The 18,841-nt window shown below is 46.1% G+C and overlaps 6 protein-coding genes across 6 annotated transcripts; 3 read left to right on the forward strand and 3 right to left on the reverse strand.

Annotated features, from left to right (window-relative positions):
* Positions 1–599: 599 nt before the first annotated feature.
* GLAREA_05702 (uncharacterized protein) lies at positions 600–1,796 on the reverse strand (the record flags this gene model as incomplete). Its single annotated transcript, XM_008078991.1, has 2 exons — positions 600–677; positions 729–1,796. The coding sequence occupies 2 exons, from the start codon at positions 1,794–1,796 to the stop codon at positions 600–602; spliced, it is 1,146 nt and encodes a 381-aa protein (XP_008077182.1).
* Positions 1,797–2,968: 1,172 nt separating this feature from the next.
* On the reverse strand, positions 2,969–5,104 carry GLAREA_05703 (WD40 repeat-like protein; the record flags this gene model as incomplete). Its single annotated transcript, XM_008078992.1, has 2 exons — positions 2,969–4,924; positions 4,979–5,104. 2 exons carry the CDS (start codon positions 5,102–5,104, stop codon positions 2,969–2,971), a joined length of 2,082 nt encoding a protein of 693 aa, XP_008077183.1.
* Positions 5,105–5,564: 460 nt separating this feature from the next.
* Positions 5,565–6,069, forward strand: GLAREA_05704 (uncharacterized protein; the record flags this gene model as incomplete). Its single annotated transcript, XM_008078993.1, has 3 exons — positions 5,565–5,585; positions 5,687–5,876; positions 5,996–6,069. 3 exons carry the CDS (start codon positions 5,565–5,567, stop codon positions 6,067–6,069), a joined length of 285 nt encoding a protein of 94 aa, XP_008077184.1.
* A 979-nt stretch (positions 6,070–7,048) lies between these two features.
* GLAREA_05705 (uncharacterized protein) lies at positions 7,049–9,617 on the forward strand (the record flags this gene model as incomplete). The annotated part of the gene is made up of 5 exons (XM_008078994.1): positions 7,049–7,178; positions 7,301–7,324; positions 7,411–8,085; positions 8,132–9,296; positions 9,347–9,617. The coding sequence occupies 5 exons, from the start codon at positions 7,049–7,051 to the stop codon at positions 9,615–9,617; spliced, it is 2,265 nt and encodes a 754-aa protein (XP_008077185.1).
* Positions 9,618–10,409: 792 nt separating this feature from the next.
* GLAREA_05706 (uncharacterized protein) lies at positions 10,410–12,992 on the forward strand (the record flags this gene model as incomplete). Its single annotated transcript, XM_008078995.1, has 5 exons — positions 10,410–10,420; positions 10,494–11,268; positions 11,323–11,397; positions 11,450–12,545; positions 12,601–12,992. 5 exons carry the CDS (start codon positions 10,410–10,412, stop codon positions 12,990–12,992), a joined length of 2,349 nt encoding a protein of 782 aa, XP_008077186.1.
* A 3,672-nt stretch (positions 12,993–16,664) lies between these two features.
* GLAREA_05707 (TPR-like protein) lies at positions 16,665–18,777 on the reverse strand (the record flags this gene model as incomplete). The annotated part of the gene is made up of 2 exons (XM_008078996.1): positions 16,665–18,416; positions 18,607–18,777. The coding sequence occupies 2 exons, from the start codon at positions 18,775–18,777 to the stop codon at positions 16,665–16,667; spliced, it is 1,923 nt and encodes a 640-aa protein (XP_008077187.1).
* Positions 18,778–18,841: the final 64 nt, after the last annotated feature.

An 18,841-nucleotide genomic window follows, 5' to 3' on the forward strand; every position in this document is an offset into this window, starting at 1 on the left:
TCCCTCCAGTGGAAACCACGCCCAGTACAATCTTCCTGTCTTTATTTTATGAGTTAGTATTAGGAATTGTACCATTGAGTGTAGAACATTTCACACATTTCTTTTCCCCTTGGTTTGCAAACCAGCCAACTCAATCCCTCTTCATCCTGGCATGGTCGGACTGGCCCCTGAAAATAAGCGAGATCACTATTAACCCCATTATGAAAGGTTCAGCCACGTAATCTTCAAAGACAGTAAATAGATCTAATAAATAAGACGTTTGTATACTCGAGAGAAATCGCTTGCTCCGAATTCACCGTGAATATTCTGTATTCCTTCCATGACGAAGCTCTCCCATGTATCCATAAAGCTTTCTATCTAACATTGTTACTATACAGAATATAAAGAAATTTTTCATTCCCTTTCCTGATATATCCAGAACAGCCGAGAGTATATAACGCAATAGGAAAGAGGCCTATACTTTTTGTTAATCTGACAAATTTTTGACCCTGGAGCACAACCGAAAAAACACAATTCGAGCTCTATCATACAATTTGTGAAATATTAAATGAAACAGAAATGTCTTTCGGATCTATTCGCTCGCGATAATAGTCCGTTTATTACAACAATGTAGCAGTTGGTACTGCAACGGGCTCCACAGCAGCTGATAAGGTACCGGCAGCTACAGTAGAATTGGCCTGAGGCACATATTAGCCATGATAATTATTGGACAAAGACGTAAAACTTACAAAAATGCCAGTCTCGACAGGAACCTGAGTAGTAGCCGCGGGTTCAGCTACGGTAGTATCTGCAACGGTACCTTGAGCCGCTGCTTGCGCTTGCGCCAAAGCTGCCAGTTGAGCGGCCGCGGCCGCGGCTTCAAGAGATTCTCCTACCACTTCAAGACCATTTGCGACTCCGGTTTTGGACTGAGTCGCAGCAGGAGCCGAAGCTGTCTGAGCAGTGGCAGCTGACGAGATTGCTGGAACGGTTTGAGTTGCTGGCGCGGCCGAAGCTGTCTGAGAGTCTTGGGCGGATTGAGTGTTGACGGCAGATTGAGTGTCCACAGCGGATTGGGTGTCGACAGCAGATTGAGTATCCACAGCGGATTGAGTGTTGATAGCTGCCGAAGCATCTTGAGCAGACTGAGTTGCTGGTGGAGCGGCAGAAGCCGACTGAGGATCCTGGGCGGATTGCGTGTTTACAGCAGATTGAGTGTTGACAACTGCCGCAGTATCTTGAGCGGACTGAGTTGCTGGTGGAACAACCGAAGCTGTCTTACCGTCTTGAGCGGATTGAGTGTTCTGAGCTGGCGGAGCGGCTGAAGCTGTTTGGGCGTCCTGAGCAGACTGTGTTGCTTTCGGTGGTTCCTGAGCTGATTGAGTTGCCTTTGGTGCCTCTTGAGCGGGTTGAGTTGGTTTGGGAGCATCTGGTGCATTTTGTGTCGCTGGGACTTTAGCAGGTTCTGGCACCTTTGCTGGTTCCGGAGTGCTTGGAGTTTCTGGAACTTTTGCAGGTTCTGGCGCCTTTGGGGGCTCTGGGGCAGTGACTGGCTTCGCGGGTTCTGGTGCCTTTGGAGGTTCAGGAGCGGTCACTGGCTTCGCAGGCTTTGGAATCTTCGGAGCTTTTGCACCCTTTCGTCGCAGTAGCTCACTTGATGCATCTCTTTCCTCCAAGACATAGACCGAGGCGTCGGTTTCCAGCCCTCTGGTACTCACTGAGCTGTCCAAAGCAGCTACACCATTACTTTTGGGGAGTGGAGTTGCATTTGTGGCAACGAGAGAGACGGCGACGATGATAAGTGTTGAGAAATGCATGTTGTTATAGGATCAGCCTATTGAGTTTAAAAGAGTGTGTAGAAGAAGAATTATTAGAATGAAGTTGAAAAACAGGAAGTATCGCAGAAAAAGAATGGAAGTTCGGAATGGAAGAGAACTTTTAGAGGGAGATTGAAATGGAGATATATGTACCCAACTTCAAAATAGAGTTTGCTGTTCTGCCGTACCAGCCTCAGCCTCTCCTTCGAAACCATGTGAATAATAGGAGAGTTTTGCAACTTTTGCACCCATGGTGGAGTAGAACATGGGATTCGGTATTAAGCTGCTCCATAATAGATAATAAGTTTTGTGTGTATCCCACTGGTTTTCCAAGGCTCAACAAATTACATTCGCATAAATTGTCCCATTTTTACGGTAAGGCGACAAATCACAAACCTAAGCTGTGTTTGAGGCTATTCCCGTTTCGAGGTTCTACTCCTAAACTCTAAGTTAAGCGAATTCTAGTCGTGGAATTTTGACTCCACGACTCCATGAAAGGGGCTACTTTCGGTATCTTGAAGGCATTATACTGAAGCCACTTTGGTCGTGTCTAAGCCTTTCTAGGAAGTGAACTCGAACGCCACGCTCTGCTCTACCAAGGGTGTGAAAGTTGCAAAACTCTCCTAATCTAAATAATGGCCGATCTTCGTACTTCTGGAGCTCTTCTTGAATTCCATATTGTCGGACAACGCGAGCATCGCATAAAATGGTTTGAAAATCACCTGACGGTGTAACCCAACAGCCATCCTTCCGGTACACCAACAAAAAACCGGAGCCTCCGTGTAGCAGGATCATGGCAAATCACGAGATGTCACTACTATAAGGCTGAACTAAGCTTTGTTACCAAGCTAGGTACCGAAAAATTAATTTTACAACCTCTGGATTGTGATCATCAGACTGAGTGGATACGACAGTTGTGTCGTGAGTGCGATTCGAACAGTTGGAAACATGCAGAGGATGGTCGTAAGCGAGGATTCTCAAACGGGGGCGGGACAGTACATGGCACAGCGGCGCAGAATAAGACATTGTCGTAAAACCCCTAGGTCGCGAAGCGAGGAAAATGAGAAAACGAGTAGGTTAAAATAGCTCTTCTGAAAGTGGCCAATTTGCTGGTGATGAGAACTTGGGGTATATGCAACCAACGCCAATGCAGTAGCATCATACTAGAAATATTACAGTCCGTTGACTCCATTTGCAACGGGTCCTTGAGACTCCAACCTGGCCAATAGCTTCTTTACATTTGTCCACTCCTCGTTGCGAGCGCTTTCTTTGCCGCCGAGATCAGGTCCTACTTCGAATACTGTTACAGCGCCATCTATACCGCCTGTAGCAATCCTCTTGCCTTCCGTTTGGTCCCAGGCTACGCGATTTAGACTTTTGGAGAGCATACTTCGACCTCCCTTTCTTCCACTGGGCTGGACCTTGGTCAGAGGTACTTCGGTATCTACTGTAATGTCCCAAACCTCAAGACTACCTGCTCCATCTACAAGAGCAAAAACTCCAGGTTTAATAGGCGACCAAGCTGCATCGTACACGACATCTTCTCGCATGAAATCCAGAATTGGCGCAACCGAGTGCCCTTCACCGGTAGTGCCTGTGGTCGATGTCGCAGCCGGAGCGCGCACTTTCCACAATTTGACGCTCCAGTCAAGTGAGCTGGTGAGGACCAGGTCTCCCAGATCAACTGGTCCACGAGCGGGGTGAAAGTCCATAGACATAACAGGTGCCGCATGACCTCGGTAGCTGACTCTCTGGTCAACACCAGCCTTAGCGCCCGCTCGATCGTAACGATGGCATGGATATATAGTGCCTTCTTCCGAGCCGACAAGGAAATAGGTAGGATCCGTTTGTGGAAAGGCCATGCATGTTGGACTTATATCTTCAATTTTGGCTGGTGGCGGGGTAGTAAGAGCTAATAATTCTTGAGGTTGCGCAAGCATATCAACCGTCCAGCCACACACAACACCATCGGTGGAACACGAGATGATGTTGTTTGCATTCTGTGTTCCAACTATATCCACCGAGTATACTGGATGTGTATGGCCCGAGCCTGTCAGGGGTGTCTTCTGGACAGGCGCAGATTTCGCCCTTGTGTCCCATAGAAGGACTTGCCCACTGTAGGCTCCTCCTATGATGAGGTTAGGATGAAACGGAGAGAACTTTGCTGCTAACACATCGGATTGCGCGTGGAAAACAAACTCTGGCCTGTCGTGTAAGTGGGTGTTCCATACTTGCACAAGCCCGTCAGGATCATGAGGAGCAGATGGATTTTTGGTATACGCGGCTAAAACAAGCTCCGGGAATTTTGGGGAGAAGTCGATTGCGCTGATCATCCGCTTTTTCGACCATCTCTCATCATAAAATTGTGCCACCTCCTTTACTTTCCGGCGACCTTTACCGCCCGTATATTCGTCGTCGTCTTCCCCAATGGCTCCTCCGCTGAGTGCGTAGTCGGCTAAGATGTCGTATTCCTGGTCTAGAGCCCTTTCAATAACTTTGCTAGAGCGTTCGACAAAGTCCATAAAGTCATCTGAGGATGTAACAGCATTGAGCTCCTCGTTGGTTAGAGCCCGCGCTGGAAAGTTGGCTTGTTTTTGTGAAGGTGATTTTAGAGGACCGTCAATATTGACATCTCGCGAAAGCCGTAGTTCCTCCTCAATTTCCTTCCTGATATTTTCACGAAGTTCCTCCTCTCTCGTCCGCTCTCTCCTGCTCAATCGCTTATTAGGTGTCGACGTGACCGGCGTACCAGAATCCGAGTCATCGGAATCATCATATGTTTTAGGTTTGGCTGTCGGCAACCATTCGTCGTTCGTTTGCACGCCTTTGCTGTACGAGAAGACCTCCTTGACGGGCGACGGCGCAAATTCGTAAACTGTGGATAAAGGGACTGTAGACAAGGTTTGTGTTGATATAGAAGTAGTTTGTGGGAGATTACTTGATGTATCTCCAGATTCGGAATTCTCGTTGCTAAGCTGGCCAGCACTGAGGACGCTGTGTGGTCGGCTTCCCTTTCCAACTGGCGAGCCTGATCCACGGGGACCGATTGACCCTGGCCGTCTATGATCGCTCAGTACTTTGTTGACATATTCATCGATATCCTGCTTCGGCGGCGGCGGCGACAGAATCTGTTCAGCATTAGGACAAGAGTTGAAACTATAACATTCGAAGCCTATTCTTACCTCACTAGCGTTCCCAATGCTCGCTCTATTATGTGTCGCACTTGATGTCCGCAACTCCCTCTGCCTCTTGAGCTCCGCAAGCTTAGCTTTCTTCGCTAATATCTCATCTCTTCGTTGTTGCATCATGATTGCGATGTCCTACCCATATCTATGGGGGACAGAATAGGAGGTACGTTGTGATCGAACTCGAGAGTATTGGCGAATGTTGTACCCTTTTCATAGAGGTGTCAGTTGCGCCGGGTACTGTAAAAGGCTATAGCAGGCAAATCGACGTAATGTTTCTCCCTGGTGATTGAAAGTTTTATTCCAAACATTTCGTTTCCGAATGAAGTGGTTTCGCGTCCCCAAGACCGCGCATCAACCCCCGGCAGTCAATAAACCTGGGCACGTGATTATGATTCGGTGGAAATTCCCGGAACGCCAATCCCCAGCTCACAAGATCTTTACTTGAACCTCACCAAGCTTTGACAGCTCTCAACCACCCCCATCAGCTCCAACGGTTGCGACAATCTGTCAATTGATACCTTGCGACACAGCTCCTTCGATCGAATCTTCCCCGAAGCCCCCATACAACGCCCAATCAACAATGGCTTCAACAGGAGTAAATGTCAGTCAAATGTTCCGCGCAGAAACGTGTCTGCAGTTTCTTGCTCTCTATAGCATTTTATCATGTCAATTGGGTCATCATAGCTGACTTTGTATTCCCAGATCCTTCGGTGGTCAGCCTTGGGTAGCGGTATCCTGTATGGTGTTTACCACCAAGCCAAGCTCACAACAGCAGCAAAGTTGGCTGCGATCGACAGACAATACGAACACAAGCAGAAGTTAATTGAGCAAGCAAAAGCCGAATATTCAAAGAGCAAGCTGCCACCAAGTTCGAAAACGTCAGAAGGAGACAGTACGTTGTGCCCAACCCATGACTTGATGGAAAACCTGAGTTTTGTACTCCGAGAAGACCATAGCTGGGGGCTGGAAAATTACAATCAGGAGAAAAGCAAGCTGACAAACGTTGAATAGTTATCCGAGATCCAGAGAACCCAAGATTCGACCTAGAAGCATTCCTGAACACCGTGGCGGCCGAGAACAAGTAGAGGGACGGATATGGGAGAGTGTATGAATGTAATGATGGGTGAAGATAGAAGGCATTGCCAGATGGGAGAATTATATCGCCAGCTGGTTTTGACATGAAACATGTCATCGTTCGTAAAAGTCTTAGACGTCAATCAGCATATTTTTTGTACATTGTACTCATAGTGGAAAAAAAGACGAAGGAAGTTCTCTAATCGAACTGTTCATACATCATGTGTTATGCTCGGCTTTACTGGTTTGTCTTGCGAAAATTGCTTACTTATGTTTTCCTTCTTTCGTTACTCCACCCGATTTCAAGCACTATCTGGACATTACAGCCTCTGAACAGACAACATTGCATGGATTGCAAAGATAACTAATTCCCTATTGCATTCTGTAGGTATGATAGACTTTGAAATGAGGATTTTGAACGTTAGATGAGATGGAACTTTCATATTTGTGTAGGAACAAGCTACCACGCACTTCCTGCTAGTCACCTAACTAAGTTAACTTCATGAGGCATATAGGAGAAGGTTACGTTGGTTTATTTCTAGCTATCTGTTCTAGTTTGCCAGCTCAAGTCAACGGCCTAGTTCATGTTCAAGGAAATAATATTCAGCAACAGCAACCTAAACATGCAATTGTCAAGAGGTACCATTCGCTCTGAGTGATAAACAAGAGAAGTATGTTCCAAGGACACGATGGCTTGCCCAAGTAACGGATACTGGAAATTAATTTACTCTATTCAATGAGAAATACGGGACAATACTTTTCACTGAAGTACAAAGTAAAGTAATATATAACTCTCTCGTTCTTTTCTGTAATTCAGTTATCCTAATCCAGCTCCACAAGCCAAAGGAGAGGCATCGGAGATAATATTTATCCGCGACGTCCGACGTGCACTAGACCCAACCCCTGCAGCTGCATACTAGAGCTTTCGACAAGAGCCACATCAGAACAGATATACACGTCGTTCACGACACCATTCAAACAACAACCACGATGTCGGACTCCATAGTTGAGCCCTTTCTTAAGGGTAACACGGGGAGGAATACTAGAGGAATTCTACGACTGTCAATTCTCTGCTTAATTGCAGCTGCGGCCGTTGCCAGTCGGCTGTTTTCTGTTATTCGTACGTACTCCACAATAAGCTATCAAACAGCCCATTGCTTGCGCCTGCCACGCTCTGTAGGGTCTTCTGGAAACTCAGAGTATTCAAAATGTTTCTAGAATTCTGCTAACTAAATTCTATAGGATTCGAAAGTATTATCCACGAATGTTAGTAGCCTCGTCCCAGAATCCGCGATTGCACCCCCTCGAGCCTCAGCAAATTGTGCAAATCAACACATACTAACAAAATGCAGTCGATCCGTGGTTCAACTTCAGAGCGACGAAATACTTAGTCGCAAATGGCTTCTACGACTTTTGGGATTGGTTTGATGACCGAACATGGCATCCACTTGGAAGAGTTACAGGAGGAACTCTATATCCAGGTCTCATGGTGACCAGTGGTGCTATCTACCATGCTCTACGAGCCATTACGATTCCAGTCGATATTCGAAATATCTGTGTGCTTCTTGCGCCAGGATTCTCGGGCTTGACAGCATTTGCAACTTACCTTTTCACCAACGAAATGTCCACGTCTCCTTCAGCTGGACTTCTCGCAGCCGCTTTCATGGGTATCGCACCTGGTTATATCTCGCGTTCAGTTGCCGGCAGCTACGATAACGAGGCAATTGCCATCTTCCTTCTTGTATTTACCTTTTACCTCTGGATCAAGGCCCTTAAGCTTGGATCAGCAATGTGGGGTGCTCTATGTGCGCTCTTCTACGGTTACATGGTTTCCGCTTGGGGCGGATATGTTTTCATCACCAACTTGATTCCGTTACACGTCTTTGTCCTCGTCTGCATGGGTCGGTTTGGTCCAAGACTCTATGTCAGCTATTGCACCTGGTACGCTCTTGGCACGCTTGCGAGTATGCAGATTCCTTTCGTTGGATTCTTGCCAATCCGCAGTAGCGAGCATATGTCTGCCCTCGGTAAGTTGTCTTATCTTTATTTGGCAGCACATGCTTACAGTAGTAGGTGTTTTTGGACTTCTACAGTTGATTGGATTTGTCGAGTTCGTCCGTTCAGGAGTACCAAGCAAGCAATTTGCTACTCTTCTCAGAGGCTTCGTTCTAGCTGTCTTCGTGATCGCTTTTGGTGGTCTTGTCCTTTTGACAGTTTCCGGTGTTATTGCCCCATGGACCGGTCGATTCTACTCACTCTGGGATACCGGATATGCCAAGATTCATATCCCAATTATCGCCTCTGTCTCCGAACATCAGCCAACAGCATGGCCAGCATTCTTTTTCGATCTGAACCTTCTTATCTGGCTCTTCCCTGCAGGTGTCTACCTCTGCTTCCAGAAGCTTGATGATGAGCAGGTCTTCGTCGTTGTCTACGCTATTCTTGCCAGTTACTTTTCTGGTGTTATGGTTAGATTGATGCTCACACTTACCCCTATCGTCTGTGTGGCGGCCGCCTTGGCGTTATCCCATTTGTTAGACACCTATCTTACGATTAAATCTCCCGAGGCACCAACAGACGCTTCAGCCGATGCAACAGCAAATGGCACTCCCGCAGCAGCCAAAAAGGCTGCTAAGACCGATGGCCTACGATCTATGCGCCAGCCGCTCGTAGGTATCTACACACAATTCTCCAAGAATTCCGTCGTCAGTGCCTTGACAGCTTACTTGTTACTTTTTGTTCTTCACTGCACATGGGTTACCTCAAATGCCTACTCTTCTCCATCCGTTGTCCTTGCAAGCAGAATGCCCGACGGAAGTCAACACATCATCGACGATTACCGTGAGGCATACCAATGGCTTCGCCAAAACACCAAGGAGGACGCCAAGATCATGTCATGGTGGGATTACGGTTATCAAATTGGTGGTATGGCTGATAGACCAACACTTGTTGACAACAACACCTGGAATAACACCCATATTGCAACTGTCGGTAAAGCGATGAGTTCGAGTGAGGAAGTCAGCTATCCTATTATGCGCCAACACGAAGTCGATTATGTTCTTGTTGTATTTGGAGGTCTTCTGGGTTATTCTGGAGACGATATCAACAAGTTCTTGTGGATGGTCCGAATTGCTGAAGGTATCTGGCCTGAAGAAGTCAAGGAGCGTGATTTCTTCACTGATCGTGGCGAGTACCGAGTGGATGAGGGCGCCACTGAGACGATGAAGAAGAGCTTGATGTAAGTGATGGCTTTGTTTTATAAACTTTATTTCGCTAACACCTAAACAGGTACAAGATGTCTTACTACAACTACAATACACTCTTCCCTCCTGGACAATGCCAAGATCGAGTCCGTGGTGTTAAGATGCCCGATCAGGGTCCTACGCTCAGCACTATGAATGAGGCTTTCACCAGTGAAAACTGGATTATTAGAATTTACAAGGTCAAAGACCTTGACAACGTTGGAAGAGACCATGCTGCTGCCGCATCATTCGAAAAGGGTAACAAGAAGAAGAAGTCCACGAAGAGGAGAGGACCAAAAGTATTACGTGTGGAATAAAAGGATGGGAAAATTTATTTGTATCATACCTTGGCGCCAACAAAACAAGCCTGCAAATCTTTTGTGTTAGAAATGTATTCATAAATGGACCTTTTGTGCTTGATATGGAAATAATTGATGACGTTGTATAGCATTCACTCCGCTCCTATAGTCGATTTCCATGTGGTTCAGTGTTCTCCATCCAAGATATCCTGGGATGGAAGTGATGCTGAAGAGAGACGCCAAAAATAAGCAGATCCGTATTGTCCCGCCGAAATCCTAATCGTCCCATGTCGAGGGCCATATGAATTAGCTACCCTGCCGAAGTGTCAAATGGCCTTAGTTTTGCGCCAAGAACGTTCCCATCTATCTTTAAATTCACTCGAGTATTCGGTTGCGGACCATACCGGCGCCCACCTCTCCAAATCGAAGGTGAGGCCCTCCTAAAGGCACACTTTCGCTCTGAGAGCAGGGGTATCGTCTGATGTCTCCCTCCAGCGTCTATCCGTTGCCGCGGCCTCATAAAACCCGTGGCTGGTCGTGCATCGTCTTTCCTTCTGCATCTTCTGGTCGCTCTTGTATTTGCGTCCTGTAACTCAATTGTAGTTCTCCGCGCTGTCTGGCTGCTCTCTCACTGCGACGATTATCCAACACCACGCTCCTTTCGCTTTATTTCAAATTGGCCTACAATTGTGGCTGCCTATTGTGCTTTTCTTTCTATTGTCGCGTGGCTCGCGTTTGCTTGTTATTGTCCTCCAATGTCGCCATTCACCTTTTTATAATCTCCAACTTCACTCGTTCATTTTCTTCAAGATGCTTTCAGTGTAGGTTTCCACGACCCCGATCTTGAATCACAGTTTGCTTTGATCATGGATTTATTGCTAAGTATTCGAATAGATATCAACCCCCTCCCAGCGAGGGTTCCAGTCTTTCAAAAAAGAAAGCACCACCGGGCGTTCCCTACTTGACAAAGGTCAATGGAAAGCTTGTAATGGCACGCGCCAAACCAAAATATACTCCTCCCAAAGCAATCAGTCTGCTAGGAGAAGCTTTTGGTGTGACTGCTGCTCGAAAGAGAGCGAAATCGATCTCAGTGACACCACCAGAACCTTTGATGATCGGAGGTATCCCGTATGTACCAGGTCCTCCACCGCCGCATTCTGCTCCAATTCCACAACAACCATTTCCTCCGCAGCCGTACCCGTATGCTCAAGGCCAGAATTTACAACCGATCTATCCTCCAGCCTCGACACCGGTCCCGTGCTGTACCTACCAACGACCAGTTACCTACTCGGATCTTCCAAATGTCCCGCCTCTGACGCCAGATGGAATCGCTCGTCTGCAAGCCATTGACGGTCATTTTCACCAATTCGTGGCTCCTACTCTGGCGAAGGAGACATCGAATCTTTCTGAAGAGAGCGCGAAAACTACAGGATCCAAGACCACCATTACAATCACCAAGCACATATGTGCCAATTGTCAGAGAATACGGTCGAGGAGGTATCAACAAAAAAATCCGATTATCCCTGGTAAAGAACCAGCTCCTGATACGTGCCGAAGATGTCAAAGGGATGTCAGCTGTTCAGAGAGCTCTGATAGCGAGGCAGAACTGGAAAGAAAGACCTCAAGATCGAAACGCAAGAGTAAGGATAAACGGAGGAAGAAATCCAAGGTACTTCATACTGGCTCTTGATATCGTTGGATAAGAGCTGATACCGCACACCAGAAGCGCGAACCGAGTTCCAGTCGGAAAGAAAAATCCCGATCTTCAGTGCGTATTCGAAGATTCAGCTACAGCAGGGTAAATCAACCACTTCTACTGACCCAACTGAGCTGAACTGACCACTTGTCAGGAACGATCAGCGTATATTCCTGATGACGACGGTTTTACCATCTTCTCTGATGAAGAACGTGATCGAGGTCGACGACGATCCAATCCACAATCCCAATATTCATCCGAGGATGATATTGCCACAGATATAGAAGGTCACTATGCAGAAGAAAACGAGCGAGGACGCAGAGGAATACCCATTCGACGTTCCAGATCCGACAGAATTCGAAGTGAGATTGGTATGCCGTCTCCAAACAAAAGCTACGTTAAACTGCGACCAACTTCGACATTTCGATATGCCGACCAGTATGATGACACCTGTGCTACAAGATGTAGTCAGACTTCATCACCAGGACCTTCGTATCGTTATGTTCCAGCTCCATATGATTATGAACGTCCATCATCGCCTCTGGAGAGAGTTAAATCCCGATCTGAAAATGATCATATGATGGGGAGTTACACTCAACCTAGACGATTTGGGGAGGGTTTTGATTACAATAATTCTCAACCCGGTACTAACAAGGTTCCTGTCTATTTCAACGACGACGATGATAATGACTACTTTGACAACACCTTCAGCGGACAATCTCAAGAATCAGCACCCGATCACTCCGCAGACTGGTATTACAAAGATCCCGCCGATGAAACACTCAATCTAGTAGGTAGCTGGGGTGCCACCAAAGCCACCGACTTAGACCAACGCTGCCCCAGAGAAAGCAATGTCGACGACACATCAAGCATCTCCCTCCGATCCCAAGAATCCCGCCGCCGCCGCCGCCGTGAACGCAGAATGTCCGCAAACCACTGGGGACTTCCCCACGTTTTGAATCCCAAAAACGATGATCAAGTCATCGTCGTGAAGGAGGAATACGTGTATCGCCCTAAGAAAAGGGCAGAAGAGGAGAAGTTGCAGGAGTACACTGACAGAGCTGTCCTTGGAGATCGGTATGAGCGGAGAGAGTTTGAGAAGAGAGATGATGCCGAGAGGTATTATCGGGATGATTGGGCGAGGGAACGGTCTTTGTCACAACCGAGGTATGAGACGGCGAGGAAGGGGTATAGGAAGGATAGTTTTGTTGATCCGTCGCTTGCGGATACGGATGTGACGTATAGGACTGGTGAGTTTCAACCTGTGAAGGGTCTTGGAGTGAATGCTGACTTTCTTTGGAGTAGATCGTGATATCTTACCACCAGCACCAACTCCACCCGCACCATCTCGAGCTTCTCGTCGCAGAAAAGATTCGCGCTCGCGATCTGAGTATACGGTTGGATCTGAAAGTCAATTCACTGCGGATTCACAACCTTATGCCAACGGTACGTCGGAGAGACAGCGTATGCCCTCACCCACCGACTCTCGTCGTCGCGAACCTGTCAGCACTCGAAATTCTTCCCAAGAATATCGTGAGAGCAGAAACGATGCTGATAGAGGTCGGCCACGTAATTCTCCGGAACGATATGAAGTCAGAGAGCAGAGTACGGATAAACATGTCACGTTTCGGGATTCGATCTCGGAACGCTCGCCTGTTAAGGAGTGGAGTGAGAATTCGAGGGAAGGGGTGAGGTGAGTTTGGGGGTGGAAAGGGGGAGTTTATGATATTTTGAGAGAGGGGGGGATTTTAGGAGTTTTTGCGTTAACTTGATTCTGAAAGGTGGCTCCTTGAGAGCTAGGCACTTATGCCTTTGATTTTGATTTTCTTTTTTAATAGGTCATTTTTTTTAGGTTTTTTTTCTTTTCAATCATGGCGTTAGCGATTACCTTGAGATATTGAAGCTGGCTGTTCAGCAGGGGCGTTTAGGGATTTTATTTGAGAGTCGAGGGGAGAGTTTGAGAAGGAGAGGAGGGAAGAAGATTGAGGAGCAAAGAGGGGGTTTGAGAAGGAGAACGGGAGAATACTGAGGGAGGAAAGGCGCAAAAGCTTTTGAGCAAGTTGACATTTAGCTAGTTGTTCTGTAGGTGTGTATTCTGAATTGATTTCTCCTGAATACCTCTCTTGACTGGATTGAATTCGTCATTTTGTGGTTAGAACTTTGGAAGCGCAGTTCCATCAAATCCAATTCGGCACTCTCTTGTTATCTGTAACTCTACTATTCAAAACTACCTAATAGATTATACTAGACCTCATAAGCACCTACACTCGTCAACTACGAGAGCCTTATCTCTGACTGTGGAGGAATGACGGCTGTTGGTTCGTTGGATGGTAAAGGGCTGGGTGCTCGGATGGGATTGTACGTTGAGATCTTAAACGGAATGTCAGATTTCAAAAGTGTATATTCGAGGATATGAAGAATAGTGCGTCACCGATTGTGTATTTGTTACCGATTTTCGTTGCAACTTGGTTGTACTAGGTGTTAGGTGAGCTGGTGCAGGGAGAGGTGGAGAGGTGGAGAGGTAGATATGTTTCCTTGGTAATCCTCTTAACTTGGATTACTTCTTTCGGTTTTTGGAATTATGTCTTCTTTTAGTCTCTATTCCATGTTCAATAGATAGCTGTCTTGAGGATTTGATTCGGTAGTTTTGGGGGTTATGAAGGAAGGGAGGAGGGGAGAGTAGTAGGGAAGGGGAAAATCAGGATGGGAGTTTGTTAGTGTATGTTTTAGGGAATTAATTTTCATTACGAGTAGCTTTTCAGAATAGGATTCAGGTGGTTGTGCGACTATACACAAAATTGAATATTCAAACCCCCTCTTATAGAATATGTTAAATAACTAAATACATCGACTATCGTGAAAGCTTACTCCAAAGGGAGTCAGGAATGTCTAAATTCAACGAAAGCTTAAAAGCTCGGGAAAGTGTATTATATAATAGCAGATAGGTTACAGCGCTTCCTCCTCAAGAACCTGTTCAAAATGTCAAACAGCGTATTTTTCGGACTTTAATGCTTCAGTCACTAAATATGACGATTAAAATCTACGATACTGAGATGTGTAGACTCGGTATAGGGTGACAAGGAATGTTAAGGAGTGGGAATGAATTAGGGATAAAGATGTGAGGAGCGGAGGTTTGTCGCTGATTTTGGGTTTGTCGCCGAATTCATTTTCGATTAAGTGAATGCTTGGGTGAAAGTTTAAGGGGAGGTGAATAGTAAGTCGTAAGAAGAATGAAGTTGAGTAGGGAGGTATTCTGTTTATTGCGAGTATGTTCGGTGCGTTTCTAGATAATGGGCAGGACATGATATTGATCTGTTCCGAGTTGTTGTGACTTGCCGTTCCTTGGAAAGAATGTGAGGGGGTTTTGTAGATTGTATTGCTTGTGTTTAGAGAAGATCGAGTAGGGTTAAGGAGTAGGTTTCTTAACAGCTTGCAGGTAGGTGGATTAGAAAAGTGCTTTTTATTTACGCTTTACGACTTGCTATATACGCCTCACGAATTTTGGAACGACACAACAAAGTAAGAAATAAATAGAAACTCTTATATATTTCCTAAGCCCCGAATTTCCGACCTTTTAAAATTCCCAAATAATAGCGCCTTACTCTCCGCCTATAGATACACTAGATAAATACAATAATCTTTCTACTACTTCTCTTAACTAGTACTATTATAACTCGGAAAGTCGTACTTTATCTAACTATTAATTCATTATATTCATCTCGTAAATAAAACTACTAATTTCACCTTTCGAGTTAACTACTTATAGAGAAATGTAGAAGAATTATACGTAAACGAATTATTAAACTATACTTAAGACTTATTTAGAGTTATATTATAATAAAGGGTTATATTTTAGAAAAGATACTTAGGAATAAATTAAGGGAATTTGTTACCGAAAATTAGTTTGTTTTCGAATGTTTATCCCTTGGTTTTAATTTTTGCAATTGCTAATCGAGCGTTAGAAATACGATATTATAGAAAAAAAATTTCAACTTCGTATTTTCGTTCTACTTTATTAAATATCGAAGTACTACTTAAGAGGAAATAGGATAGAAGCTCGGATGTGTATTACTTAAGTTGCAAAATTAAATTATAGGTATATAAAATTTTTCTATAGTAGATTATTTAAAGAGTCAAATTACAGAAAATGCCTACTTTTAGTATTCTAAATTATCGTGGGTGAAATTACTATAAATCTTTTGAAAATTAAATCGAAAGTTTAATATATTTATTACCTTACTTGAAAAGCAGCTATAACAACATCTAGATATCTCAAACTAAAATAACATTTCCTATACTCCCGCAATACCCCTTATATAACACTTCCCCGAAATAGTATCTCTAGAAACTATACGCCTTTAATATGAGTTCCCAATATGCGCCTGCCAATCGAGTCTCTACGTTTCCTATTTTAGAATATAAGGCTTAATAACACAAGCATCCTCTAGCTCTATCTTTAATAGATCACCATCGGGAGTGCTGATGACGTTTCCTGTCCCAGTACCAGAAGTGTTGGAGAGATGGGAGGTGTTGAGAGAAGCTGCGATGGTGTTTAGATGTGTTTGTGCTGTCGTTGTTGGTGTTGGTGTTTGGAGTATGGTTGTTGAGAGGAGAGGGTTTCGGTGGTTGAGAGGAGAGGTTGTCACCGAAACCATCTTCACCACCCAATTTATCCATATCAAACATAACAGGACAACGCGAATTTTGGTACTCTCGTAGCATTAAAATATACGGGGTATTAAATCTCAAGACAGTATCCGCCATCAACCACCAAAACTGCGAAAACTCAACATATGTCGGTCCTCGGAAGCCACCTATAAGCACCAATATGCGTGCTTTAGGTCGATAACTGTCTGAGAATTTTGACTCCTAAGACGGGTGTAAAAATCCTATGTTACCCGTGCCAAGATCTCCACTTTCTCATCCTACAATCCAGTAATGCTCTTGACTCTCCCAGATTCTAAAAGCTCGTTTGCAAAAACTAATACTACCAAAGTATTCATACTTCTAATCGCAGTTACACATAATCTATGTAGCCTATATTTCAGGTATTTGTTAATGGCCGTTTTCCAGCTCTTGTTCTGGGAGTTTTATGTTGCACTGCTTCAGCTCTTATCTTGGCCACAAACGGTTGTGCAAGAATGGGAAATGTCGTTAAATGATGACTGTTAGCCGTTCGCTCTTTGAAAACAGGGGCGCTAAGTATGTAATAGATTTGATGCTTTCCACAGCAAGTCTCGTTAACCAGAGTTTTTCCTGGCAGCTGACACTTCACAATTTAGCAGCCACTTCACAATCACCATATCACAATATCACACCAACAAATCAAAACCATGACTTTGTTCGCCAAAACCATTTCTCATATTCATCTAAAAATCAAAATCCCCCCTAAACCCCTCAACATCCATCCCCACCACCACCTTCTCCGCGAGATCGCGTCTCCCCATCTGACTAAACACCCGCCTGAGCGTATCATAAAGATTCGTACTCTGATTCTGCTGCACCATGCGTTCCAGCTCGTCCTCGGTGACACCCTCACCTCCCAGAATATCCCTCGCCTTCTCGCGTCCCTCGTTCTCCACGACCTTATGCATCGCCAACGCGCCGAGGAGATGCGAGGCCGCCTCTTCGTAACAGCCGATGTTGATGCAGGAGACGCCGAGATTGTAACGTGCGCGCACGAAATTTGTGCGTAGCGTGAGAGCTTTTTCGTAAGCTGCGATGGCTTCCTCGGAGCGGCCTGAGTTGGCGAGGGTAGCGCCGAGACGGTTCCAGAGGAGATGGAGCTGTTCGCGTTGGTTTGTGGTTCCGGATTCTGTACTGGCGAGGGCAGCGGAGAAACAGTCGACTGCTTTATCGTATTCCTCGTCGCCGTAGAAGAGGACCCCGAGGCCGACTTGGACGTCTGGATCCATGTGTTCGCCATCGGGAGAGAGCTGGGCGGCGCGGATGAAGAGGCTGGTGACCTTTTCGTGGAGAAGGTGACGGTCTGTGAAGCCCACTTCGGCGTCGTTGGAGAGGTCGGCAGGAGAGATGATGGAGGGGTATTTTATTGAGAGCCAGCGTTCGAGGGTGCGGTAGGCGGTGGAGTCGTAGCCTTCGTTTGTGTAGCTGACTGCTAGACCCATAAGAGCTGTGAGGTTGTTGGGATCTGATTTCATAGCCTGTTCCAAGGCTCGTATCGCCGGTGTCTCTTTCTCGTTTTGTGCTTGAGCAGATCCTAATTGCACCCAAGCTTCGATATGCTGTGGATCTTTCTGCACAGCAGCTTCAAAAGCCAGAGCAGCCAACGACAAATTCCCACCCTCTTGCATAATCCTCACACCCTCTTCAAAAGGGTTCCCAATCTCCCTAAATATATTCTCCTCCTCAAACATGTATTCTCCCAGATTAGGATCGCGAAAAGGAGCCGAATGTGTTCGCATGCCGTCGAAATTATCCCAGGTATCAACATCGCCACCGTTCCCCCAAATCTCGCTCGCCATGTTCTCTTCTTCAGCTAATTGTCTAGCGGCTTCATTTTCAGCTTGTATTCCTTTCCAAATAGACTCGAAATCACCAAATTCATTGGTTTCGGATTCAAGGACTGACCTGTCCATCTCATTGAGCTCTGCCTCCCCAGCCATACTCTCATCAAGTTCCTGGCCCTGTAAATCCATCTGCTTGAACTGTTCCTCCCAATGTTCATTGTCAAGCTCCACCAACTTGCCCTTTCCTTTATCCTGCTGCATATTCTGAGCACCCTGGAACTGTGGTCTATTCATCATACCCATTCCCATGCCCATACCTCCCATCCCCATCCCCATACCCATCTGTCTCCCCTGATACCCAGAATACTGACTCCCATTCTGCTGTCCCAACGGACTCGCCGTCCTAGCATTCTGCCCCATCTGCTGAAACCGCGCAAAGTCCGCCGCACTAAAAGCCGCGCCCTTAGGAACCTGGAACGAAGCCTCCATCCGCGCCTGCTCATCCATCCCAGGATTAAACTCTTGCGCCCAGTTACCCAGACCAGGCGACGCGGAACCCGATCGCATCTGCTGATTCTGCAGACCCGCGTTTTGCTGCATAAACGCTTCCGGCGGAACTTGTCCATTGTGTTGCATAAACTCATTCATCATCTACACCAATTCCAAATTAGCGAACGTCCTACTCCCAAATGACGCTCCGCTGGCTCTCCGAGGGCCACTGCCGTGGAGGCAGTATAACAAACTCCCACAGATTCCAGTCTGCAAAGGTATAACAGCACCCCCTCCTCCCATCCTCCCTCCTCACCAAACACTTAATAACACATAAAAACAGCAAACTCACCTCATCCCCCCTCCCCATCACCCCATTCGACCTCATACCTTGCAACCCTCCCCCATTCGCCCTCCCCACCAGGCGATCCCTCTGCAAACTCTTATCATCCTGCGTATGTTTCGTGAACTGGCTGAGAGGATTGCCCGCCGTCGAACACTCTGCTCCGCCTAGGAAAGACATGATCTGATTCTTTTCGTAGTTCGTTCCGTTGACTTCGTTCGCTGGTACTGTCTTCGATGCTTCG

This window comes from Glarea lozoyensis (genome assembly GCF_000409485.1).
Source record: "Glarea lozoyensis ATCC 20868 chromosome Unknown GLAREA10, whole genome shotgun sequence".
Taxonomy (NCBI): domain Eukaryota; kingdom Fungi; phylum Ascomycota; class Leotiomycetes; order Helotiales; family Helotiaceae; genus Glarea; species Glarea lozoyensis.